This window comes from Suncus etruscus, chromosome 15 (genome assembly GCF_024139225.1).
Source record: "Suncus etruscus isolate mSunEtr1 chromosome 15, mSunEtr1.pri.cur, whole genome shotgun sequence".
Lineage (NCBI taxonomy): Eukaryota > Metazoa > Chordata > Mammalia > Eulipotyphla > Soricidae > Suncus > Suncus etruscus.
Genome location: NC_064862.1, coordinates 19,472,663 through 19,497,287, shown reverse-complemented (window position 1 = coordinate 19,497,287; position 24,625 = coordinate 19,472,663). Strand labels below are relative to the sequence as shown.

General features: G+C 48.9%; 1 protein-coding gene across 1 annotated transcript in view; it reads left to right on the top strand.

Annotated features, from left to right (window-relative positions):
- The window catches only part of SVOP (SV2 related protein), a 50,336-nt gene that overhangs the window by 16,981 nt on the left and 8,730 nt on the right, over window positions 1-24,625 (top strand). Inside the window, 8 exon segments of the mRNA XM_049789391.1 lie at window positions 1,675-1,760; window positions 4,107-4,205; window positions 7,725-7,796; window positions 13,216-13,340; window positions 20,889-20,952; window positions 21,920-22,045; window positions 22,465-22,593; window positions 23,044-23,117. Of these exon segments, the coding sequence (XP_049645348.1) occupies window positions 1,675-1,760; window positions 4,107-4,205; window positions 7,725-7,796; window positions 13,216-13,340; window positions 20,889-20,952; window positions 21,920-22,045; window positions 22,465-22,593; window positions 23,044-23,117 (775 nt within the window).

The following is a 24,625-nucleotide window of genomic DNA, read 5'->3' as shown; positions in this document are numbered from 1 at the left end:
GAACACTGGGGGATTGAACTGCAGTTCGTCCTGGGTCAGTTGCATGCAAGGCAAACACCCTAGCACTGTGCCATCGCCCTGGCCCCACCTTTTTAATGAATTTTTTTTTTTTTGGTTTTTTAGGTCACACCCGTTTGATGCTCAGGGGTTACTCCTGGCTACGCACTCAGAAATTGTCCCTGGCTTGAGGGGACCATATGGGACCCCTGGGAGATCGAACCGTGGTCCTTTCCTTGGCTAGCACTTGCAAGGCAGACACCTTAACTCTAGCGCCACCTTGCCGGCCCCTTTTTAATTAATTTTTAATTTTGGAGTCAAGTTGGGGTTTTCTTGTTTGCTTTCTTTTTGGAGCCACACCTGGTGATGCTCAGGGGTTACTCCTAACACTGCAGTCAGAAATTGCTTCTGTTGGTGATCAGGGGTGCATTGGATGCTGGGGACCTAACTCCAGTTGGCTGCTTGCAAGGCCTTGGGAATCCAGTTGAATTAATTCCCAGACTAGTTGCTCAGTGGGGCATGTACTTCAAGTAGCTGCTCCTCTGGTAACAATTGGACTGCATTATTTCTCCCTCAAAGGTGACCAAACAACCCGAAACAAAGGAACAAAGTTGAGGGTGTTTGGGGCCACACACCCAGCAATGCTCAAGGGCAACTCTGGCTCAGCACTCAGAAATTACTCCTGGCAGTGCTCATGAGACTGTTTAAACATGGGCTAACCATGTACAAGGCAAGTGCCCAACTACCCCCAAAGTTTAGCTTTGTATATAGTGTATACAACAATATATATATTAAGACACTCATCAGGGGGACTGGAGAGATAGCACAGCGGTAAGGCATTTGCCTTGCATGCAGAAGGACATTGGTTCGAATCCTGGCATCCCATATGGCCCCCCGAGCCTGCCGGGTGTGATTTCTGAGCATAGAGCCAGGAGTAACCCCTGAGCGCTGCTGGATGTGACCCAAAAACCAAAAAAAAAAAAAAAAAAAAAGACACTCATAAGGACATACAAACATCCATTTCTCAGAACATAATCAAACAAAGGGGCCGGGCGGTGGCGCTAAAGGTAAGGTGCCTGCCTTGCCTGCGCTAGCCTCGGACGGACCGGACCGTGGTTCGATCCCCCGGTGTCCCATATGGTCCCCCAAGCCAGGAGCAACTTCTGAGCACATAGCCAGGAGTAACCCCCGAGCGTTACCGGGTGTGGCCCAAAAACCAAAAAAAAAAAAAAAAAAAGAACATAATCAAACAAAATTGGTGATCTTGCCTTATTTTTTTTTCATTAGCATGAACAATACATTCTACATCTCTTCTTATACCTTTTTTTTTCTTTAAAACTATTAGATTATCCAAGAAGGGAGCAACATGTTTTATATTTGTATGCATTGTACCTTTTAACCATGTTTTAAGCCTGGTCTTTAAACCAGTTGGGCCATGTTTCATAGCCTGGATCCAGAATCATCGATTTATCACTGTATAATCAATCTACGTTTTTTAAGGTCTCCTCTAAACATCATGGCAGCCATGGTGCTCTTTGGGCTTGCTGGGATGTTCTAGCATTACCCCTGGAACCAGTCTTTACTGAACTTGGCTGAATACCTCTCCTCTATACACATACCCCAGTATCACACTGGAATCACTCACTCCTGCCTGTCCTTCCCCTTTCACCTTCCCAGATACTTTCATGGTGGAAGATGCGGTGGAAGCCATTGGGTTTGGAAAATTCCAATGGAAACTGTCTATCCTCACCGGCTTGGCGTGGGTAAGTGTTCTGGGGGCGCTGAGTTCACAGCCAGTCTCTGGGGACCCTTCTGCTAAACCAGGAGAGACATGGTATCTTCACATAAAGCATTTTCCTGAAGCAACAGTGTATGTCACGTGATCCTGATGGTGCCTCAGGTCTGCGCTTGAGGGGGCGTGATTGTTTATGACCTTCAGAGGACCTGATGCTTAGATAACCTCACTATTGAGGCTCATGACTGCCACAGATGATGACCTACATGATCAGGGGTGCTTACTATTTAAAAATAAAAAGAAATGTGCAGAGAAAAATATGCTTTGTTTCAAGGGATTCACAATTCCTGGTCCTAACTCCCTAATTGTAGATTTTATATCTAAAGTGTACATACCATTGAAACTCATTTTTGTGAACCCAGAAATAGGGGGAAATCATGTAGTAAAACAAAAACAAAAACATTTTCTTGAGCTGGAGAGAAAATACAGCGGGTAGGGATCTTGCTTTACAAGAGGCCTACCTGGGTTCAATCCCCAGCGTCCAATATGGTCCCCTGAGCATTGCCATGAGTGATTCCTGAGTGCAGAGCCAAGAGTAAGTCCTGAGTACAGCTGGGTGTGGCCCTAAAACCAAAGCCATTTTCCCAAATGCAGCAGCACTAGCCCTTTAGAATTTCTCCACTAACTTAATTTTCACTATTCCCTCTGTCGCCAATCCCAGGGCCACCCTGTCTGCTTCTGGGCTTGCCTTTTTTTTTTTTTTTTGGGGGGGGGCCACACCCAGCGGTGCTCAGGGGTTACTCCTGGCTGCCTGCTCAGAAATAGCTCCTGGCAGGCACGGGGAACATATGGGACACCGGGATTCAAACCAACCACCTTTGGTCCTGGATCGGCTGCTTGCAAGGCAAACGCCATTGTGCTATCTCTCAAGGCCTGCCTTTTTTTTTTTTTTTTTTTTTTTTTTTTGTCGTCCACTTTCACAAAGCTGTTCTTGTGATGGACGCTGATGATTCTACCCGAACTAAAATAAATGAGTATTGGGATGAAAAAAAAATAGTACTCTCTCTCAAAAAAAAAAAGAAAAGAAAAAGAAAAAAAGAGTACTCTCTTCACCTTGGCTAAAATAATTTTTCCCCTAGGATTTTAAAAATATGGTGTTCCAATTAATTTGGGAAGAGTTCCAATTTGGGGTGGCTAAAAGTGGGCTTTGGCTAAACTTGGTGGTGCTCAGGAACTACTCCTGGCTCTGTGCTCAGGGGTTATTCCTGCCAGTGTTCAAGGAATCATATGCAGTGCTGGGGTCAAATCATGTAAGGCAAGTAAGTGCCTTACCCCTGTTCTCTGTACTACCTCTCTGAGCCTCCACATTTACATTTTTCTTTTTTGTTTTTTTTTGGGGGTCACACCTGGCAGCGCTCAGGGGTTACTCCTGGCTCTATGCTCAGAAATCACTCCTGGCAAGCTCGGGGGACCATATGGGATGCCGGGATTTGAACCACCGACCTTCTGCATGAAAGGCAAATGCCTTACCTCCATGCTATCTCTCCGGTCCCCCTCTTTTTTTTTCCACATTCCTATTTTTATTTTTAGGCCACACTGGTGTTGCTCAGGGGATACTCCTGGCTCTGAATTCAGGAATCACACCTGGCTGCACTAAAAAACCTTATGGGATGTCGGGAATCAAACCTAGGTTGACCTTGTGCAAGGCAAATGTCCCCTTGGTATGCTATGGCTCTGCTTCCCCCCTTTTAATTTTTGTATTAAAAAAATTTTTTTGTGGTTTTTGGGCTACACCTGGCAGCATTTGGGAGTTACTCCTGGCTCTGTGCTCAAAAATTACTCCTGGCAGGCTTGGGGGACCCTATGGGATACTGAGGATCAAACTAGGTTGGCTATGTGCAAGGCAAATGCCCTCCCTGCTGTACTGTCACTTCAGCTCATTCCCCCTTTTTAATCATAAGAACACACACACAGAGCCACACACACATATACAAATGTTAAACATTTAGCTGTGGATTTTGGCCTAGTGCTGCTCTGTTCTGCTGCTGCGTTCAATTTATTTTTTATTTTTTTTTTGGTTTTTGGGCCACACCCGGCAGTGCTCAGGGGTTACTCCTGGCTGTCTGCTCAGAAATAGCTCCTGGCAGGCACGGGGGACCATATGGGACACCGGGATTTGAACCAACCACCTTTGGTCCTGGATCGGCTGCTTGCGAGGCAAACGCCGCTGTGCTATCTCTCCGGGCCCGTGTTCAATATTTTGATAGGTGGTAGTGCACACGGCCAGTGGTCAGAGAGGTTTAAACTTGGCCTCCCTGTGGTCATGCACTTGGCAGCAGCCTGACCTCCTTATGTTCTTGCTTCCTCCCTGCAGATGGCAGACGCCATGGAGATGATGATCCTGAGCATTCTGGCGCCCCAGCTACACTGTGAGTGGAGGCTGCCCAGCTGGCAGGTGGCACTACTGACCTCGGTAAGTGATGGGGGGGCTCGGTCCAGTAAAGTGCGGCTTTGACTCTGTGGGGCTGTTTCAAGATGGTTCCCCTTCTCCTGATGCATCCAAGAGCTTCACAGAAAATGAAGTCCAGTACTGCCTCAGCTGCCGCTTTTCCCTCCTCCCCTTTCCATATCCTGGTAGGCCTGTAGCCAATGCTTATTGCTGCACCTCTTGGCAGATACCAACTCTCCTACTGCCAGGGCACTGGAACCCACCTGAGTTCACCACTTACACCTTGTAAAAAATCACTTTTTTCTGGGTTGTAGTAAAAATACAGCAGAGAGGGCACTTGCATATGGCCAACCCATGTTCGATTCCTGGCAACTCATGTGGTCCCCCGTGAACTAATAGGAGTAATTTCTTATCCACTGTACAATTGCTCCAGTTGCTAATACCCTACTTTTAACTGCAGTCAGTGGAATTAAAGCATTAAGTTAATACCTACCATCTTCTGTTCAAAGGTTTCACGAGTGAAGGCCAAAAAGTGAAGCACATGTTCTATATTCATTATCAGGTTTGGTCCCTGGCAGCCCCTGACACCCCGCACCCCCAAAAAAACATGAATAAGAAATTTTGAAGAACAACTTTGTATGTTTTCACCTTGCATGATTTTCATTCTATTTTATCTCACTTTATTGTGGTGCAATGTTTCACAGTGAAAATCATTTTGTTGTCAGCCTACAGTGATTTTCCATGACAACGTACATACATTTTAAATCACAGTGGGAACATGAGGTTCTAAGCTTTGCATTATTTTTTTCTCCGCACTGAGTTATCATGATTGTTTTTAGTAACAGGACATGGACAAAACCCAGGTGCCATTTTGCTTCTTGGGCCATACCTGGTGAAACTCAGGGATTACCCATGCTCTAGGATCAGGGATCGCTCCTGGCAGTGCTCAGCAGACCCTATGGGATGCTGGGGAATGAACCTGGGTTGGCCAAGTGCAAGGCAAGCGCCTTCCTCACTATACTATGGCTCTGTCCCCTGCAATTCATATTGACAAAGGTGAAGCAATTTTGCTAACTATTAGGGTGCCCCGAGTGGTCTGTGTGGTCCCCATAAGCCTCCAGCTCACAGAGGATAACTTACTGCCAGTATAAGAAGGCTCAGCCACAATTTTAATTCCACTTTTCTTTTTATTGTTATTTTATTTTACTATTTATTTAGGTTTTGGGGCCACACATGGAGGCACCCCTGGTAGGCTCAGGGGACCCTATGGCATACCAGGGATTGAACCTGAGTCATCTACGCACATACAAGGCAAACACTCTACCTGCTGTACTATTGCTCTGGCTCTCTTTTTTTTTTTGGTTTTTGGGCCACACCTGGCAGTGCTCAGGGGTTACTCCTGGCTGTCTGCTCAGAAATAGCTCCTGGCAGGCACGGGGGACCATATGGGACACCGGGATTCGAACTAACCACCTTTGGTCCTGAATCGGCTGCTTGCAAGGCAAACGCCGCTGTGCTATCTCTCCGGGCCCTGGCTCTCTATTTTTTAACTGAAGAAATATGATGAAAAGTTTTGTTCCACATATCAGAAGTTTGGGGGAAGAGCCTGAGGGAAATATTTTTAATAACTCAATAAATAAAGCCACAGTTAGTTTCTACAACCTCCTAGTTCTATGCCAAAGAACAAGCAGCTGCTTATGAAAGATTAGTTTCACTTGTCTCCCTCAAGACAGCTCAATTAGGCTCCTTTCTATTGAGTTAAAGAACATGGAAGGGACTGGTGTGTAGGGCACAGTGTGTAGGGCATTTGTCTTGTACAGAGCCAACCCAAGTTCAAACCCCAGAATCTCATATTATCCCCTGAGCCTGCCAGGAGTAATTTCTTTCTCTCCCTTCCTTCCTTCCCTCCCTCCCTTCCTTCCCTCCTTCCTCCCTTCCTTCCCTCCTTCCTCCCTTCCTTCCTCCCTCCCTCCCTCCCTCCCTCCCTCCCTCCCTCCTTTCCCTCCCTCCCTCCCTCCTTCCCTCCCTCCCTCCCTCCCTTCCCTCCCTCCCTCCCTCCCTTCCCTCCCTCCCTCCCTCCCTTCCCTCCCTCCCTCCCTCCCTCCCTTCCCTCCCTCCCTCCCTCCCTTCCCTCCCTCCCTCCCCTCCCTCTCTCCCTCCCTCCCTCCCTCCTCTCACCTCCCTCCCTCCCTCCTTCACCTCCCTCCCTCCTTCACTTCCCTCCCTCCCTCCCTCCCTCCCTCCATCCCCTCCCTCCTTCCTTCCTTCCTTCCTTCCTTCCTTCCTTCCTTCCTTCCTTCCTTCCTTCCTTCCTTTTTTGTTTTTTGGGCCACACCTGGTGATGCTCAGGGGTTACTCCTGAATATGCGCTCAGAAATTGCTCCTGGCTTGGGGGACCATATGTGACACCGGGGAATCGAACCACTGTCTGTCCTAGGATTGTGCATGCAAGGCAGACGCTTATGCCTTGTGCCACTGCTCCGGCGCATTACTCCCATTCAGGAGTAATTTCTCAGCAAAGAGCCAGAAGTAACTCCTGAGGACCACAGAATGTGATCAAAAAATAAAACAAACAACAACAAAACCTACATGGAATGGGGCTGGAGCAATATAGCACAGTAGGAAGGGCATTTGCCTTGCACATGGCCCACTACGGTTTGATCTTTGGCATCCCATAGAATCCCCTGAGCCTTCCACGAGTAAATCCTGAGCACAGAATTAGATGTAACCCCTGAGCATCGCTGAGAGCCCCCCAATCATACAAAAAATAAATATAAAATGTGGAAGAAACTGGTGTGCTGTGTGGCATGAAAATTCTAATAGTCACTGACATCCTTTTTTGTTTGTTTTAGGGTTTTTGTTTTTTTTTGGGTGGGGGGAGTAGGTTTTTAGCCCTGATCCTCAGACTCACTGACAATGCCTTGGGTTCTATTCCATAGGGCCTAGTCCAAGCTTCTGCCCTGCAGCTCCAGGAATGATTCTGTCCCCATAACACCCCCACTTGCCTATAATGCATCTCTCCCAACGCTGCCCTGCAGCTCGTGACCTTTTTTCTCAGTTGGGCTGCAAGGTCGGTAAGGGGTGACCTGCAGCCACTCTGAGCCAGCCTAGTTCAGTGTGCCCCTTGCCACCTGGCTGCTGCACTCCAACCTCTGTTTCTGACCCTGAAAAGTACAGGTTAGGACTGAGCCCAATCTGGCACAGTAGAGAGGGTGTTTACCTTGCATGCAGCAGACTTTAGTTTGATCCCTGGCATCCCATAAGATCCCTCCCCACTACAATCCTACTAGGAGTGATCTCTGAGTGCAGAGCCAGAAGTAAGTCCTGAGCACTACCGGGTGTGACCCCAAAAAGCCAGGAAAGAAAAAGAAAATATGGAAAGAAAGATTAGCGTAACACCTCCATGATGCTGGACTGAGTGGTCAAGGGTCCCCCTGAGCTGGGTTCTGGTTGTCTGGCTCAGTGGGGCCCGGTTGTCTGTCCCATGCTTTCCTCTTTGTCTGCCACACTCAGGCACTTATGGAAGTCACTTTCTGCCCACAGGTGGTCTTTGTGGGCATGATGTCTAGCTCCACCCTCTGGGGGAACATCTCGGATCAATACGGCCGGAAAACAGTAAGGCACTCCGCTGCATGCCTTCTCCTGAGTCCCTGCACCCCTGGCCAGTAGCAGAACCACAGCCTGGGCCCTGGGAGATGGTGGCTAGAAAGGGGTGAGGATACAGTAGGGAGCTCAGGGTTTAGGAATCTATACTCTGACACTGCCCATTCAGACCCCTTGGCACTTAGCATCCCCTTCCTCAAATGATGGGGAGAGGGAGAGAGAATGAGAGAAAGAGATAGAAAGCAAGAGAGAGAGAGAGAGAGAACAAGAGAGAGAATGAGAGAGTAAGAGAGAGCATCATATCCAGATGGTGGGATTCTGCCTTGCCTGGCATTTGGGCTTGGGCTGAGCTGACTCTGATGCTCAAACACGCCCAGAGTTGAAGCCACAGCAGACAAGCTGGCAAGTGGGCAGCTTTGGCAAGGAAGAGACTCACCCTTGACTTCTTGCTCCACCCTGGCCAGCAGGTAGGTGTCTGGGAGGGTGACGACTGCGTGACTTCACAGTCTCCTATCTGAAGAGGGCTCACTGGACCACTTGGATTTTTCTTGAAGTTTCTACAGCTTGGGTTGTGGGTGTGGAAGGCACAGGAAGGCAAGGGCAGTGGGATGTAGGCTCTTGGGAGGCTGGAGCAACAGTGGCTCGTAGTTCTGTCCATCACACAGGGTTCCTTTGGATACCTTTCTTCTGGGCTTCTCTGGGCCTCAGTTTCCTCATCTGGATGACAGGAGTACCTTGAAGGTTGTTGGAAGGCCAAGTTGGAGTAAAGACACATGCTTTGCAAACAGTTCACCCCAATTTGATCTCTAGTACCACCTAGTCCTCCCGAGCATCACCAGGTGCAAGCAATATTGGGGTGGCTGAAATCTCACTGATCCACTGCCCAGTTGGCCAAGAATCTTTGGAAAGGACCTTCCAGGCCTCCTGAATACCACATTTTGTATTTATTCCCCCTCACCAAACAGCAAATTGCATAATGTAAAGGGTTGCTGAAAGGACTGAATAAGAAAACATAAAAATCAATGTAATGAGAATAACTTTGGTGCCAGAGTGATAGTATAGCCCAGAGGGCACTGGCCTTGCATGAGGCCAACTCCTCATCGATCTTTGGCATCCCCTGTGGTTCTCCCAGGCTCCGCCAAGAGTGATTCCTGAATGCAGAGCCAGGATATAATTCTGAGCACTGCAGGGTACGGTATGTAGCTGGGTCTAGCCCCCTGCTTAAAAATAAAATTAAAAGAATAGGTGTGTTTTCTATATCCCATACGATGCTTTATGAACCAGTTGACCCTAATTTTTATAAAGCATGTGTTTTGCATAACAACACAGAGGTCCAGTTTGGGGTTTGTTTTTGTAAATCAGGTGCTCTGGAATCCTGAGGCCCAGGAACTGAGTAGAGGCTCCATTTGCCTTGCCTTTCCCTTGGAACACCTGCCTGTGATGAATCTCATATGCTTCAGGCATGGATGATCTTTGCTAAAAATAATGGGGTGCCATCCAATCCCTGGAGAAGGCCATTGAGCCCTGAGTGGCTCTTTTGAAGTCCAACATTCAATATAGGACCAAGTTCTTTTAGTGGATTTTATTTGTTTTTGGTTTTGGCCACACCCAGCAGTGCTCAGGGGTTACTCCTGGTTCTGCTCTCAAAAACCACTTCTGGTAGGCTCAGGGAACCCAATAGGATGCAGGGAGTCGAGCCGGGTTTTCTGTGTGCAAGACAAATGCCCTCCCAGCTGTGTGCTATCACTCTAGCCCTGTGGTTTGTTTTGGTTTGAGGTCCATATTCATTGGTTCTCGGAAGGCTCTCCCCCCAACTTGATGTTAGGGCTTCCGCCCAGCAGTGCTTAGGAGATTCAAGCTGGAACTCAAACCAAGACTTGTTCAGACATGCCTCACCTCTGCTCAGCCCTGAGAACTCTCCAGCCTGGGGATTGGGTACTGATGACTGAGCAAATCACTTGTCTACCTTAGCCCTTGAGCCTTTTCCCACAGGCCTGAGAGAATTCTCTGTAACGAGATGATAAACAATTTTAAAAACACAAAGAAAGATCCAGAAAGGCAGACTATCTGGCAGTCATGCTATAGGCCAGAACCAAAAATAGCAAGTAGCAGGAGTTTGTTACATGTTCAGCAAATGGGTGAATGAATGAATGAGACAGATATTAGTCTTAAGCTGCCAGAAGTATGGGGGCCAGAGAGATAGCACGAAGGTAGGGCGATTGCTTTGCATGCAGAAGGACGGTGATTCAAATCCTGGCATCCCATATGGTCCCCCAAGTCTGCCAGGAGCGATTTCTGAGTGTAGAACCAGGAGTGACCCCTGAGTGCTGCCAAGTGTGACCCAAAAACCAAAAAAAAAACCCAAAACAGAAGTATGCAGGGTGTTCAATAAAGGCGGAAAGAAAGAAAGAAAGAAAGAAAGAAGGAAGGAAGGAAGGAAGGAAGGAAGGAAGGAAGGAAGGAAGGAAGGAAGGAAGGAAGGAAGGAAGGAAGGAAGGAAGGAAGGAAGGGGAAGGGAGGGAAGGGAGGAAGGGAGGGAAGGGAGGGAAGGGAGGGAAGGGAGGGAAGGGAGGGAAGGGAGGGAAGGGAAGGGAAGGGAAGGAAGGGAAGGAAAGGAAGGAAAGGAAGGAAGGAAGGAAGGAAGGGAAAGGAAGGGAAGGAGGGAAAGGAAGGGAGGGAGGGAAAGGAAGGGAGGGAGGGAAAGGAAGGGGGGAGGGAAAAGAAGGGAGGGAGGGAAAAGAAGGGAGGGAGGAAAAGGAAGGGAGGGAGGAAAGAAGGAAAGAAGGAAAGGAAAGGAAGGCTGACATCAGTTCCTCTGGTGTTGAACACATCACAGGCATGTCAACTGATTGAACGAGTGACTGTATAATAGAGCTCTGTAACTCTAGTATCTGGCATATAGCAGGCACTCAATATAGGCTTATTATCAGAGAAATAATTGCATGAGCAAATTAATGAATGCCTGATGTTTCTGCATGCATCTGTAGAGCCTGGGCCTTCAAGGGGTGTTTCAAGCCATGAATATAGGAAAGGGGAAGGAGAGAGGAGGATAGCGTCAGCCAGCTGAAAGACAGGAGAGATGCTAGGCAGAATGACAAGGGTAGTTTATGAAGAGCCCAGAGGGCTGGGAGACATTCCTGCCATCTCTAGGACTAACCCCATGGGCCTTGCCTCTGTCTGCATCTTTGGACTGGCTGTGGCAAATGACTGCTGAGCCCTCATTTTCTGGGGAGAGCTAGAAAGTCTGGCCTCTGTGGGCAAATGAGAGCCAGCAGCAGATCTGTGGGGGCCCCTCTTTGGTCTTTGCTCCTGAGGTCACCTGTGACCTCCTTCCCAGGCAGCCCCGGTGGGAGAAGGGCTTGTCTGCCAGGTGCCAGTGGAGCACACTCTCCCCTTTCTCCCTTGTTTGGTTCTTCTTTTGTTACTAATTATGTCTTGTGTGTGTGTGTGTGTGTGTGTGTGTGTGTGTGTGTGTGTGTGTGTGTGTGTGTGTGTGTGTGTGTGTGTGGTTTTTGGGTCACACGCGGCAGTGCTCAGGGGTTACTCCTGGCTCCATGCTGAGAAATCGCTCCTGGCAGGCACGGAGGACCATATGGGACGCCAGGATTCGAACTGATGACCTTCTGCATGAAAGGCAAATGCCTTACCTCCATGCTATCTCTCCGGCCCTGCTAATTATGTCTTGTTTCTGAGGCATTTATTTCTCTCGGTTCAAAGCTCGCTTACATTAGCAGAAGCCCAAAGGCGCTGAGAACTAAGTGGTGGTGTGCTCGGCAGGCACCAATTTTGCCGTCATGGCTGTCGGGTGTAGAGAGGCAGCTTCGTTGCTGCCATTGGTCGAGGCACAACTGTGCCCAAAGGGAAGGATGCCTCCTCAGGGTGGAAGGTGGGGTGCTAGGATGATTCAGAGGAGCAGTTGCAGGCGCATGTGCAAATGGGTGGGGGACACTTTCTGTTGACCTAAAGGAGGTAAGTTTTGGGGCTGGAGCGATTGCACAGCGGGAAGGGCTTTTGTCTTGCAAGAGGCCAACCCAGGTTGGATCCCCGGCATCGCATATGGTCCCCTGAGCGTTGCCAGAAGTAATTCCTAAGCACAGAGCCAGGAGTAACCCCTGAGCAAATAAAAAAATAAACAAAAACGAAGGTAGATTCTTCAGGGTCAGAGAAATAGTACAGTACAGATAGTACAGTACAGAATCAACCTGGGTTTGACCTGTGGTATAGCTGGATGTGCCCCAAAAAAACAACCAAAAAAAGAGGGTAGATTTCCAGGGGGGGACTTGCTGAAAGAATTTGAAGATTGCCCATTTCTGTCTTATCTGTTCTGTTCATACATACTTAATATATTTAGATACACTTTTTTTTTTAAACAAAACACATTTTTGGAAAAGTAAAAGTACTGTTGCTCCAGTCTCCAGAAACTTTCTGAAATGACTACTGATGTTTTCAAGTCGCTGATGCAACCAAGGGGTAAAAATTTTGGTTTAACTGTTTGTTTTGTTTTGTTTTGTTTTGTTTTTGGGTCATACCCAGCAGCGCTCAGGGGTTACTTACTCCTGGTTCTGTGCTCAGAAGTCACTCCTGGCAGGCTCAGGGGACCATCGGGATGCTGGGATTTGAACCGGGATTTATCCTCTATTGGCCACGTGCAAGGCAAATGCCTTATCGCTGTGCTATCGGTCCAGCCCTGATTTAACTGGTTTAACCATTAGGCCAGATTTGTATTTCTGATGCTTTTTATGTATTATAAAAAATAATTTTTGAGGGGCTGAAGTGTTAGCACAGTGGTAGGGTGCTTGCCTTGCATACAGCCAATCCAGGATGGACTTGGGTTTGATTCCCAGCATCCCAAGTGGTTTCCTGAGACTGCCAGGGGCAATTTCTGAGGGCAGAGCCAGCAGTACCCTCTGTGTGCTGTTGGATTTGGACAAAAACAAACAAAAAAGTTCGGGGGCCTGAGCGATAGCACAGCAGATAAAGCATTTGCCTTGCACATAGCCAACCCGGTTTCGATCCCTGCCATTCCATATGGAACCCTGAGCCTGCCAGGAGTGATTTATGAGTGCAGAGCAAGGAGTAACCCCTGTCTTGTGTGGCTCCAAACCCAAAACTAAATAAATAAAATAATGTTTGAAAAAAATAAATGTCATTGAAAGTTAAGTGGAAGCAAACGGTCATGGGGACCAGCACTAGTACTGACAGGGCTCAAGCCATGAGAGCGTCTGGCATCTTGAGGGACCCACTGTCAAATGCTGCATGACCAAATGCCCCTTCAAACCCCCTCAACCTTGGCCCCATACATCCAGAGGGCTCCTGACTAAGTCTTGAGTCCCAGGGATTCCCTATAGGAGAGCCTTCACTGGGCACTGCCCCAGAGCCAGTATCACAGTATGTGGGACCCCTGTGACCTGGCATTGCTCTGTGTCCACAGGGCCTGAAGATCAGTGTCCTCTGGACCCTGTACTATGGCATCCTCAGTGCATTTGCGCCCGTCTACAGCTGGATCCTGGTGCTACGGGGCCTGGTGGGTTTCGGCATCGGAGGAGTCCCCCAGTCGTAAGTAAACACACAGCTCAGGCCAGCCAGCCAGATTGCATTCCTCTAGGGCTTGGGGAGAAATTAAGGGATATCACTTGAGCTTCTGGTCTCAGGGCCTTGGAGGGGAGCATGATCCCCACTTGTGCATGGACTTGCTGTCCCCTAAGCGACCTCATTGCTAGCAGTGCCATAAACGTGAAACAAGCCTAAAGGTCAGCTGCTCACTCACAGATTGAATTTGTGTTCAGGATTGGGGATGCAGCCCCAGTCAGAGGCAGAGACGCTAGTTTCTATTCCTTTGATTTATTTTTATTTTTTCAAATTATTTTTATTTTTTGAGTCACAGCCAGCGGCGCTCAGGGGTCACTCCTGGCTCCATGCTCAGAAATCACTCCCGGCAGGCTCAGGGAACCATATGGGATGCCAGGATTTGAACCACCATCCTTCTGCATTTAAGGCAAACAACTTACCGCTGTGCTCTCTCTGGCCCCTATTTTTATTTTTCCAATTTCTAAAAACATTTATTTATTTTGACCACAACCAGTGGCGCTCAGGGGTTACTCATAGCTCTGTACTCAAAAATCACTCCTAGCAGGCTCAAAGGATCATGTGGGATGCCAGGAATTGAACCCAGGTTGTCCTGAGTTGGCCACATGCAAGGCAAATGCCCTATCACTATGCTATCACTCTGACCCCAGTGACGGGAGTTTCGAGTTCATGTTGCTCAGCTTGGAGCCACCGTGCAGGGGCACCGTGGACAGAGAGAGGGCTAAGAGGAGAAGTTGGTTGCAGTGGGAGTCCTCGAACTAGCTGTGTCCCAGCGACTTCGCTCCTCCACTGACCTAAGCAATTTGCAGGCAGGGGCCAGTCCCCTTCGAGCTCATTTGCTCATTGTCCCACAAAAGAATTTCTTTTTGTTGTTGTTTTGGTTTGTTTGGGGGCCCCATTTGGCTATTCTCAGGGGCTAACTCCTGGCTCCACACTCAGGGATCACTCCTGGCAGACTCAGGACTAAATGGGATGCCGGGGATTGAACCCAGGTCTGCTGTGTTAGTAGCAAGTGCCTACCCCCTGTGCTCCAGCCCCACTTCTTATGCTCTTTCCACTTGCCATCCCTGTTCTCATTCTACACCCAAGTCATGCAACAGCTCAGTTCTGCCAGTAAAACCCAGATGCAAGATGTGATTCTGAGTTGGTGTTTTGGTATTTTCGGGCCACATGTGGCTGTGCTCAGGTCTTCCTCCTGGCTCTGTGCCTCTGTGCTCCAGGGGGTCACTCCTAGAAGGGCTCAGGGGTATCAGAAGGAAGATTTGGGATTAAATTTGAGTCAGCTGTTTGCAAAGACCAGCAAACATTTTAACCCCTGAGCTAGCTTTCCAGACTGGATTTTGTTTGTTTTTTGAGACACACCCAGCGATGCTCAGGAGTTATTCCTGGCTCTGCGCTCAGAAATCGCTCCTGGCAGACCTCAGGGAACCATATGGGATGCCAGGAATCAAACCATTGTCCATCCTGGGTTAGCCACATGCAAGGCAAATGCCCTACCACTGTGCTATCTCTCTGGCCCCTCCAGCCCAGTTTTGAGTTAAGATTTGGTCACTGAGAGGCTGGAGTGATAGCATAGTGAGTAGGGTGTTTGCTGTGCACTCGACCAACCTGGGTCCTATCCCCGGCATCCTATAAGGTACTTGAGCCTGCCAGGAGTAATTTCCTTTATTCTATTTAAAAAAAATAGTTTAGCTAAGCTCTATGGTTACAAAATTGTTCATGACTAAGTTTCAGTCATAGAATGTCCACCACCAGGCCCGGAGAGATAGCACAGTGGCGTTTGCCTTGCAAGCAGCCGATCCAGGACCAAAGGTGGTTGGTTCGAATCCCAGTGTCCCATATGGTCCCCCGTGCCTGCCAGGAGCTATTTCTGAGCAGACAGCCAGGAGTAACCCCTGAGCACTGCCGGGTGTGGCCCAAAAACCAAAAAAAAAAAAAAAAAAAAAAAAAAAAAAGAATGTCCACCACCTTTTACTGGTGCACTTTTCCCGCTACAAGTGTCCTCAGTTTCCTACCCATGCCTGTCTCTAGGCAGGCATTTTGCTTCTCTTTTTCCTTTTGACACTATGGTTTTTACTATTGTTAATGAGGGGGTATCATACATATCACTTTATCCCCTTTCAGCACCCCATTCTTGTCCAGAGTGATCAGTTCCAACTATCTTTGTGATAGTAAACCCTTCTTCTTCTTCTTCCTTTTTTTTTTTTTGTGGTTTTTGGGTCACACCCGGCAGTGCTCAGGGGTTACTCCTGGCTCCATGCTCAGAAATTGCTCCTGGCAGACAAGGGGGACCATATGGGACGCCGATATTCGAACCGATGACCTTCTGCATGAAAGGCAAATGCCTTACCTCCATGCTATCTCTCCCACCCCATAGTAAACCCTTCTGACTCTAACTTCACTCACCCCTATTTGTGGCAAGCTTCCTACCATGGACTGGTCCTGCCAGAAGTAATTTCTGAGTGCAGAGCCAGGAATAATTCTGACTGCTGCTGGGTGTGACACCCCCCCCCCCAAAAAAAAAAAAAAAGAAAAAACAAATCCAAGCAAACAGAAAAGATTTAGTCACTGACTGTGACCCTTGCATTTAGTGATGCCATGTGAATCATGATCCACAGATGAAGGAATAATTGGGGTTGGAGAGAAAAGGGGGAAAGGGCTGGAACTCAGCCTGAGCAAAGGAAGGAGTGTGCTGAGTCCCTTGTACTGGTTCGATGAAGATTCCGGCCTGTGAATTGATGATGCTGATCAGGTACTGGTCCCTTTCATCAGAGCTGGAAGGAGGAATCCATCATATACGAAGTGACCATCTCACACTTGCTATTTGTCTCGGGAGGAGCAGCTAGAGGAAGGCTCTCTGAGTCAGGGAGTTCAAGGGACTTTTATTTCTTTTTTGTTTGTTTGTTTTTGGGCCACACCCGGTGGTGCTCAAGAGTTACTCTTGGCAGGCACGGGGGACCATATGGGACACCGGGATTCGAACCAACCACCTTTGGTCCTGGATCGGCTGCTTGCAAGGCAAACACCGCTGTGCTATCTCTCCGGGCCCGGGACTTTTATTTCTACCACTACAGTTTGTAGTCTTGTTTTATGTCATAAAATAAAAAACTAGGGGCTGGAGAGATAGCATGGAGGTAAGGCGTTTACCTTTCATGCAGAAGGTCATCAGTTCGAATCCCAGCGTCCCATATAGTCCCCCGTGCCTGCCAGGAACAATTTCTGAGCACGGAGCCAGGAAAAAAAAACCCTGAGCACTGCCGGGTGTGACCCAAAAACCACAAAAAAAAAAAAAAATTAAAAAAAAAAACTAATAAGGGTCCAAATCAATAGCACAGCAGGTAGGCTGTTTGCCTAGCATTCGGCTGACCCGGGTTTGATCCCTGGTAACCCATATGGTACCCCAAGCCTGCCAGGAGTGATTCCTAAGTGTAGAGCCAGGAGTAACTTCAGAGGCCCCTGGCTGCCAGTGCCCAGTGTTTCAAGGGCCCATGGTGAGCCAAGAGCTCACCCAGGGATGCCAAAAATGTAGCAATCATTTACCTGTCCAACAGAGAGAGAAGAGAGGAGAGAAAGAGAAATCAAGTATACTTTTTTATTTTTATTTTTTTACCAAGTATACTTTTAATTCCTCCTGGAGTCTGAGGCCTGGGCTACTGCTGGGGATGGGAAGGTTCAAAGAGAGGGAGAGAGAGAGTGAGGGAAAATTTATTGTCCAGAGGTGGTCTTGGGAGGGCCTGGGTTCAAAGAAGAAAGAGAAAGAAATAGATACAAAGCAGGTGGCATCTCTCCGATGCTTTATCTCTGCCCCCTCCCTCCCCAGTGGACCAGGCGCTGCTCTGATCACTTCCTACCTCCCCACCCCACAACAGTCCAAGTTGTTTTTCTTTTGTTTTGTTTGTTTTGGGGCCATACTCGGTGACACTCAGGGGTTACTCCTGGCTGTGGGCTCAGAAATCGCTCCTGGCTTGGGGAACTATATGGGACGCTGGGGGAATCAAACCTCGTTCCATCCTAGTTTGTAGCATGCAAGGCAAACGCCCTACCACTTGTGCAACTGCTCTGACCCCTAAGTTTTTCTTTTATATCCAGCATGACAAGGGGGCGTGTCCAGGGGACGTTTCCAGGTTCAACTGTCTTTCAGTGGGGTTACCCAAGGGGTGAGTTCAAATCCAACTGTCATACAGCAACAAGTAACCCCTGAACACCACCAGGTGTGGCCCCCAAACCAAATAAAAAAAACTAATAAGCACCCCCAAATGATGGTGATTTCTTTTCTTTTTTTGGGGGTCACACCAGGCAGCGCTCAGGGGTTCCTCCTGGCTCTATGCTCAGAAATGGCTCCTGGCAGGCTTGGGGACTATATGGGATGCCGGGATTTGAATCGCTGTTCTTCTGGATGCAAGGCGAGCGCCTTACCTCCATGCTATCCTCCGGCCCCATGATGGTGATTTCTAACTAGTCTGAGCCTTTATCAACTCAAAACACCAAAATATTTCCATCTAAATTGTGGGCAGATTTATGGATTCCAGCAGAGGGCGCTGTAGATTTTAGTTGAAATGCTGAAATCTGGGGGGACTGGAGGGGGTAAATTGTGAGAAGGAGGGCCCGGGGAGATAGCACAGTGGCGTTTGCCTTGCAAGCAGCTTGATCCAGGACCAAAGGTGGTTGGTTTGAATCCTGGTGTCCCATATGGTCCCCCGTGCCTGCCAGGACCTATTTCTGAGCAGACAGCCAGGAGTAACCCCTGAGCACCACCGGGTGTGGCCCAAACAAACAAACAAAAAAGTTGTGAGAAGGAATTGTGTGTGTGTGTGCAGAGAGGAGAAACCCACTTGTTTTAGCCCCTTTTAAGATCAAGTGTCCGGAAGCCGGAGCCTTAACACATTGGGGAGGGTGCTTGCCTGCATATGGCCAACGGAGGTTCCATCCTCTGCATTCTTTATGGTTTCCCAAGCCCATTAGGAGTGATCCCTGAGCACAGAGCCAGGAGTAACCCCTGAGCACTGTCAAATGTGGCCAAAAACAAAAACAAAATCATGTACCACGTAACAGGAGAGATAATACAACGGGGAGGACCCTTGTATGTGGCCCATGCAGGTCGATCCTCGGCATTCTGTTAGGTCCCCTGAGCATTGCTAGGAGTGATTCCTGAGCATAGAGCCAAGAGTTACCTTTGAACATCATCAGATGTGGACCCAAAACAAACAAACGAAGAAACCTTGCAGATAAGCGCCCACCAGTCCTATAGGGGAATTTTTCCGTTGGTATGGAGGAGGAGCTCATTCAGGCCATGTCTCACGTTGCTCCACCCTCAAACCTGAAAATCCATTGGAAATACCTGACTGAGGTGCTAGGTCATTTCTGCCTGGGCATCTCTGCCAACTGTCAAACCCAGAGCCTTACATGCAATTGTTTATACAGTGCAGTTATTGACACCCCTGCCAGCTGCTTCTTTGCCCTGGCTGGTTCCTCACCCACTCTAATTCTTTGATTTGGATCAGCCCCATGCTTTGGACTAAGATCAGACAGCTTACTTTTGTCACAAACTACTCTAAATAATGGTTGAATGCTTGTTACAACAATGAGAGGAAAAGCTGTTTCCTGTGACATAAGTAAAACACACACCCCTAAAAACACTGAAGTGAAAAACCATTATTAAAGGACATGGTAGCAGTGTTTAAAAATATATAGTAGGGGTTGGGGCCGGAGAGATAGCATGGAGGTAGGCATTTGCCTTTCATGCAGAAGGTCATTGATTCGAATCCCAGCATCCCATATGATCCCCGAGCCTGCCAGGAGTAATTTTTTTTGTTTTTGGTTTTGGTTTTGGTTTTTTTTTTTTTTTTTTTTTTTTTTTTTGGTTTTTGGGCCACACCCGGTGACGCTCAGGGGTTACTCCTGGCTATGCGCTCAGAAGTCGCTCCTGGCTTGGGGGACCATATGGGACGCCGGGGGATCGAACCGCGGTCCGTCTCCTAGGCTAGCGCAGGTAAGGCAGGCACCTTACCTCGAGCGCCACCGCCCGGCCCCTGGTTTTGGTTTTTGGGCCACACCCGGCGGTGCTCAGGGTTTACTCCTGGCTGTCTGCTCAGAAATAGCTCCTGGCAGGCCCGGGGGACCATATAGGACACCGGGATTCAAACCAACCACCTTTGGTCCTGGATTGGCTGCTTGCAAGGCAAACGCCACTGTGCTATCTCTCTGGGCCCAGGAATGATTTCTGAACATGGAGCCAGGAGTAACCCCTGAGCGCTGCCTGGTGTGACCCCCTCCCCCCCAAAAATATATATATAATAGGGGCTATAGTGATAGCACAGTAGGTAGGGGTTTAGCCTTGCATGCAGCAGACCTAGGTTCGATCCTTGGCATCCAAAATGGTCCCCTGAGTCTGCCAGGAGTAATTTTTGAGCGCAGAGCCAGGAGTAACCCCTGAGTACCACGACAAAAAAAAAAAAAAAAAAAAAAAAAAATGGCTCTACTTATATGAATGTGGAAAGGTTTTCAAACTGTCTTTTGAATTTTGGAGTTGGGGTTCACTCCTGGAGGATACTCACCCATAGGGTACTGGCAAGCCAGCCAGGGGCCCTGATTGCAAAGCCTGCACTACAGCATTTCTCTCTGGGGCCTCCAAATCTCCCAAATGTCGGTGATCTTATCATCTTACCCACACAGACAGACATTCAGGAGCAAATGAGTTGCCTTGGGGTGCTACACATGCACCCCATTCTCCAATCACCCCACTCATGTCATGATAGGCTGCTGTTCGCTGAGTGCTGCATCTGGGAAGTGTAACTTGTCTGGCACATCAAGTTTGTCATCCGGGTTGGCAAACGACACTAGAGACCAGAGGAAGCACCCAGGGACTGGCAGGGGTGGGTGGAAGAAACATGTACTGAAAAGGGCTGAAAAAAAAAAAGGGCTGAAAGGGCTATTTTGTGGGGCTGGAGTGATAGCACAGTGGTGTTTGCCTTGCATGTGCTGACTCTGGTTTGATCCTAAGCATCCTTATAGGGGATCTCAGCATCCCTGAGAACCACCAGGAATGACCCTTGAGCACAGAGCCAGGGGTAACCCCTGAATGCTGCTGGATGTGATCCAAAAACAAAAACAAAAAATCAAAAGGGTTATTTGTGTTGTAATGGAATTGGCTTCATCACAATGAAGACTTCGTGGGACGAGAAAGCAAGATTTTAATTATGTGATGTCACAACATACTGCCACTGGGCACCTGAAATAGCGGCCCCAAATCGAGGTCCAGTTCCCTGAGTGCAGTTAGAAGTAAGGGAGCACCACCAAAAACAGCCCTCCAAAACAAACAGCACACAATATCCAGAATGTAAATGCTAGAGACCCCAGCGCTCACCCCGAGCTTCGAGGTGTGTTTCTGAAGGTCTGGGTGGGATCTGGGGTTCCTGAAGGGAGTGTCCTTGGAGGTGCGGAGGGCTTGGCCCCATCCCCACCGGGTCATGTCCCCCCTCTCAGTCCAGCCCTTCATCCCCACCGACGCTGTCTTTCCAGGGTCACGCTGTATGCTGAGTTCCTGCCCATGAAAGCCCGAGCTAAGTGCATTTTGCTAATTGAGGTGAGGAGCAGGGCTGAGCCTTTGAGCATGCCTGGTGTTGGGGCGGGAGGTTCTTGGGGGATTCTGGGACAAGGGAGGACAGGTTAGAGTGTTTTTTGTTTTTGTTTTTTGTTTGTTTGTTTTTGGGTCACACCCGGTAGTGCTCAACGGTTACTCCTGGCCCTATGCTCAGAAATCGCTCCTGGCAGGCTGGGGGGCCATATGGGATACCAGGATTCAAACCACCATCCTTCTGCATGCAAGGCAAATGCCTTACCTCTATGCTATCTCTCCGGCCCCAGTTAGAGTGTTTCTGATGTGGAACAGGAACTTTCCCCTCTTTCCTGAACCACTTGAGAACCAGGCAGGTGACGAGGTCTTCTCTGCTGGAAATTTGGGGTTTGGACCAGCTGGTGTGCACCTTTGCCCCTCCCAGCCTCCATCACACTCTCCCACCTGTCTACCCAGACGCCCCTGGGTCCTGAGCCAAGTTTCTTCATGGGGGTCATCCCTGAGGCCCCTAGCTGCCCTATTCTCAATCCAGCCAGTTAATCTCAAGACACCCTTCTACTAAGTCCCCCCAAATGCCCCCAGAATCTGGAAAAGTGGATACTGGAGCGATAGCACAATGGGGAGGGTGTTTACCTTGCATGTGGTTGACCTGAGTTTGATACCTGGCATCCATATGGTCCCCTGAGCCTGCCAAGAGTGATTCCTCAGCTCAGAACCAGGGGTAACCCGAGTGCCTCTAGTTGTGGCCCCAACCCCCCAAAAATATCTGGAAGAATAAAAATTGGACACCCAGTGGCCCTCCCCTGGGCATAGCATTGCCTTTAACCCCTACTACTACCCATCATACACGGGAAGAAGGTGTCCATGGGGAGTGATGTTAGGAAAATGAGGCCCCTCTGGCCCATCTGTGCCCAACCCTGTCCACACCCACGGCCTTACCCTCAGCCCCACCTCACTCACGCCCTTTTCCTCCCAGGTGTTCTGGGCCATCGGGACAGTGTTCGAGGTGGTCCTGGCAGTGGTCGTGATGCCCAGCCTCGGTTGGCGATGGCTGCTGCTCCTCTCCGCCCTTCCGCTCCTCCTCTTCGCCATCCTCTGCTTTGTAGGTGCCTCTTAGAGGCTCAGCCTGGTTGCTCGGCTTCCTGTTCTACTTCGGAGGGCCTGGGGGTGTAAGGGTGCTGGAGATGAAGTGGGGGGAAGCATCAGGGCCCTCTTTGAAAACCCTTGGGATTTGGTGGGATCACACAACCTGTGTGGTAGCACCCAGATCTGCTGCTGGGTCTCAGGTTCCAGAACCCCCTGTGGGGAGGGTGACCAGGGTTCGATTTCTGGCTCCCCAAATGGTTGAGCGCTGCCAAGAGTGATTCCTGAGTGCAGAGCCAGGAGTGAGCCCTGAGTACCGCTGGGTGTGGCCTGAAAACAAGAACAGAAACTAAGGAGAAGCAGAACTGTCAGCAGAGAGATGAAGGGGTGTCCAGGGTCCACCGACCCACCTTGGCCTGTCTCCATCCTCCATCACAGTGGCTGCCAGAGAGCGCTAGGTATGATGTGCTGTCCGGCAACCAGGAGAAGGCCATGGCCACCCTGAAGAGGATAGCTGCAGAGAACGGTGCCCCCATGCCGCTGGGGAAGCTCATCATCTCCAGGCAGGTCAGTGTGGGCTAGGTGTCCACCCGCTGCCCAAACCCCACCAGATACTCTTCTCAGGAGTATGGAGACAGCTTTCATGGAGGGAATCTTAACCAAAGGTACACACACACACACACACACACACACACACACACACACACACACACACACACACACACACACCAAGGTCTCCACTATCCCTGAGATCTGGGTGGTGGGTGGGTGGGAAGGACGGAAATGGCCTGAGAAATTTGCCACACACATACACACACACACACACACACACACACACACACACACACACACACACACACGAGGGGCCAAGCCAGCTTCCAGGCCAGGAGCTCAGATCTGTGCACTGAGTCCTGGGTTCAGGAGGGCCGTGTCCCCCTCGCCAGGCTCAGCCGCCCAACAGGAACCCACATGTTCGAATGGGAGAAGAGTAAATAGCATCTCCTTGTCTTGAAACAGGAAGACCGAGGCAAAATAAGGGACCTTTTCACACCCCCTTTTCGATGGACAACCCTATTGCTGTGGTTTATCTGGTAAGTTTCACAGAGCCCCAACCGAGCCCCTCCGCAAACCCTTTGTGAATCTTCATCTGATTCTTGTCTGTGGGCATAACACCCTATAACATCCTGTAGACCCGTAGGTGTTCTTGCAAATGGCAAAGTTCCATCTTTCTTTTTTTTTTTTGTTTTGTTTTGTTTTTGGGGCCACACCCGTTTGATGCTCAGGGGTTACTCCTGGCTAAGTGCTCAGAAATTGCCCCTGGCTTGGGGGGACCATATGGGACGCCGAGGGATCAAACCTCTGTCCTTCCTTGGCTAGCGCTTGCAAGGCAGACACCTTACCTCTAGGGCCACCTCACCGGCCCCTTTCTTTTTTTTGGGGGGGGGGGCCACACCTGGTGATGCTCATGGGTTCCTCCTGGCTATGTGCTCAGAAATAGCTTCTGGCTTGGAGACCATATGGGACACCTGGGGGTCAAACAGAGGTCTATCCTGGATATCAGCCGCATGCAAGGCAAATGCCTTACCACTGCGCTATTACTCCGGCCCAAAGTTCCATCTTTTTGAAAATAATTTTAATTTAATTTAATTAAATTACTTTGAGATACGCAGCTGTTACGTTTGAGTTTCAATCATGCAACGTCCAACACCCTTCATCAGTGCACATTTCCTGCCACCAATTCTGCCCTCCCTCTGAGGCAGACATTTTTATTTCTGTCTCTCTCTCTCTTTTTTCCTTTTAGAAACTGTGGTTTGTAATATTGTTCCTGAAGGGGCATCCTGCATATCACTTTCCCTCCTTTCACTACTCTTTTTTTTTTGGGGGGGGGTCACACCCACAGGTATTCAGGGTTTACTCCTGGCTCTGTACTCAGAAATTGCTCCTGGCAAGCTCTCGGACCATATGGGATGTTGGGGATTGAACCCGGATCCATCCCAAGTTGGTCATATGCAAGGCAAATGCATAATCACTGTTCTATTGCTCAGGTCCCCTGTTTTTGTTTGTTTGTAAATACCAGAGTGTCATGCTATGACATACCGTATTTTCCGATATATAAGACAACCAGGCGTATAAGACGACCCCCTAATTTTACAGTTAAAACATAGGTTTAGGCCTATATTCACTGTATAAGACAGAACGTTCCTGTGCTGCAACTGTATGTACCACAGTGAGCCAATCACAACAAGCAAAGGTTCAAAGGTTATACTTAATAGACTTCCTCTCTGACTCTGGCCAATCTGAGCTGGCTTTTGACAGTGTAGATTCAGTACAGAACATTGTCTAATTTGCATGCATAAAAAGCCTGCTTGGATTGGCTGAATTAGAAAGGCGGTCCGAGCAGCCTGGCAGTGATTGGTGCAGGATCGAGTTGGAAAATTTGTTTTGTGGCAATATTCAGACAATTTTCGTTTAGTGGCATATTGAAACATTTTTCGGGATATATTCAGTGTATAAGACGACCCCCGATTTTCGGTTGACTTTTTTTTTGTTTCAAAAGTCATCTTATACGCCGGAAAATACGGTAACTCGCTAAAACAAA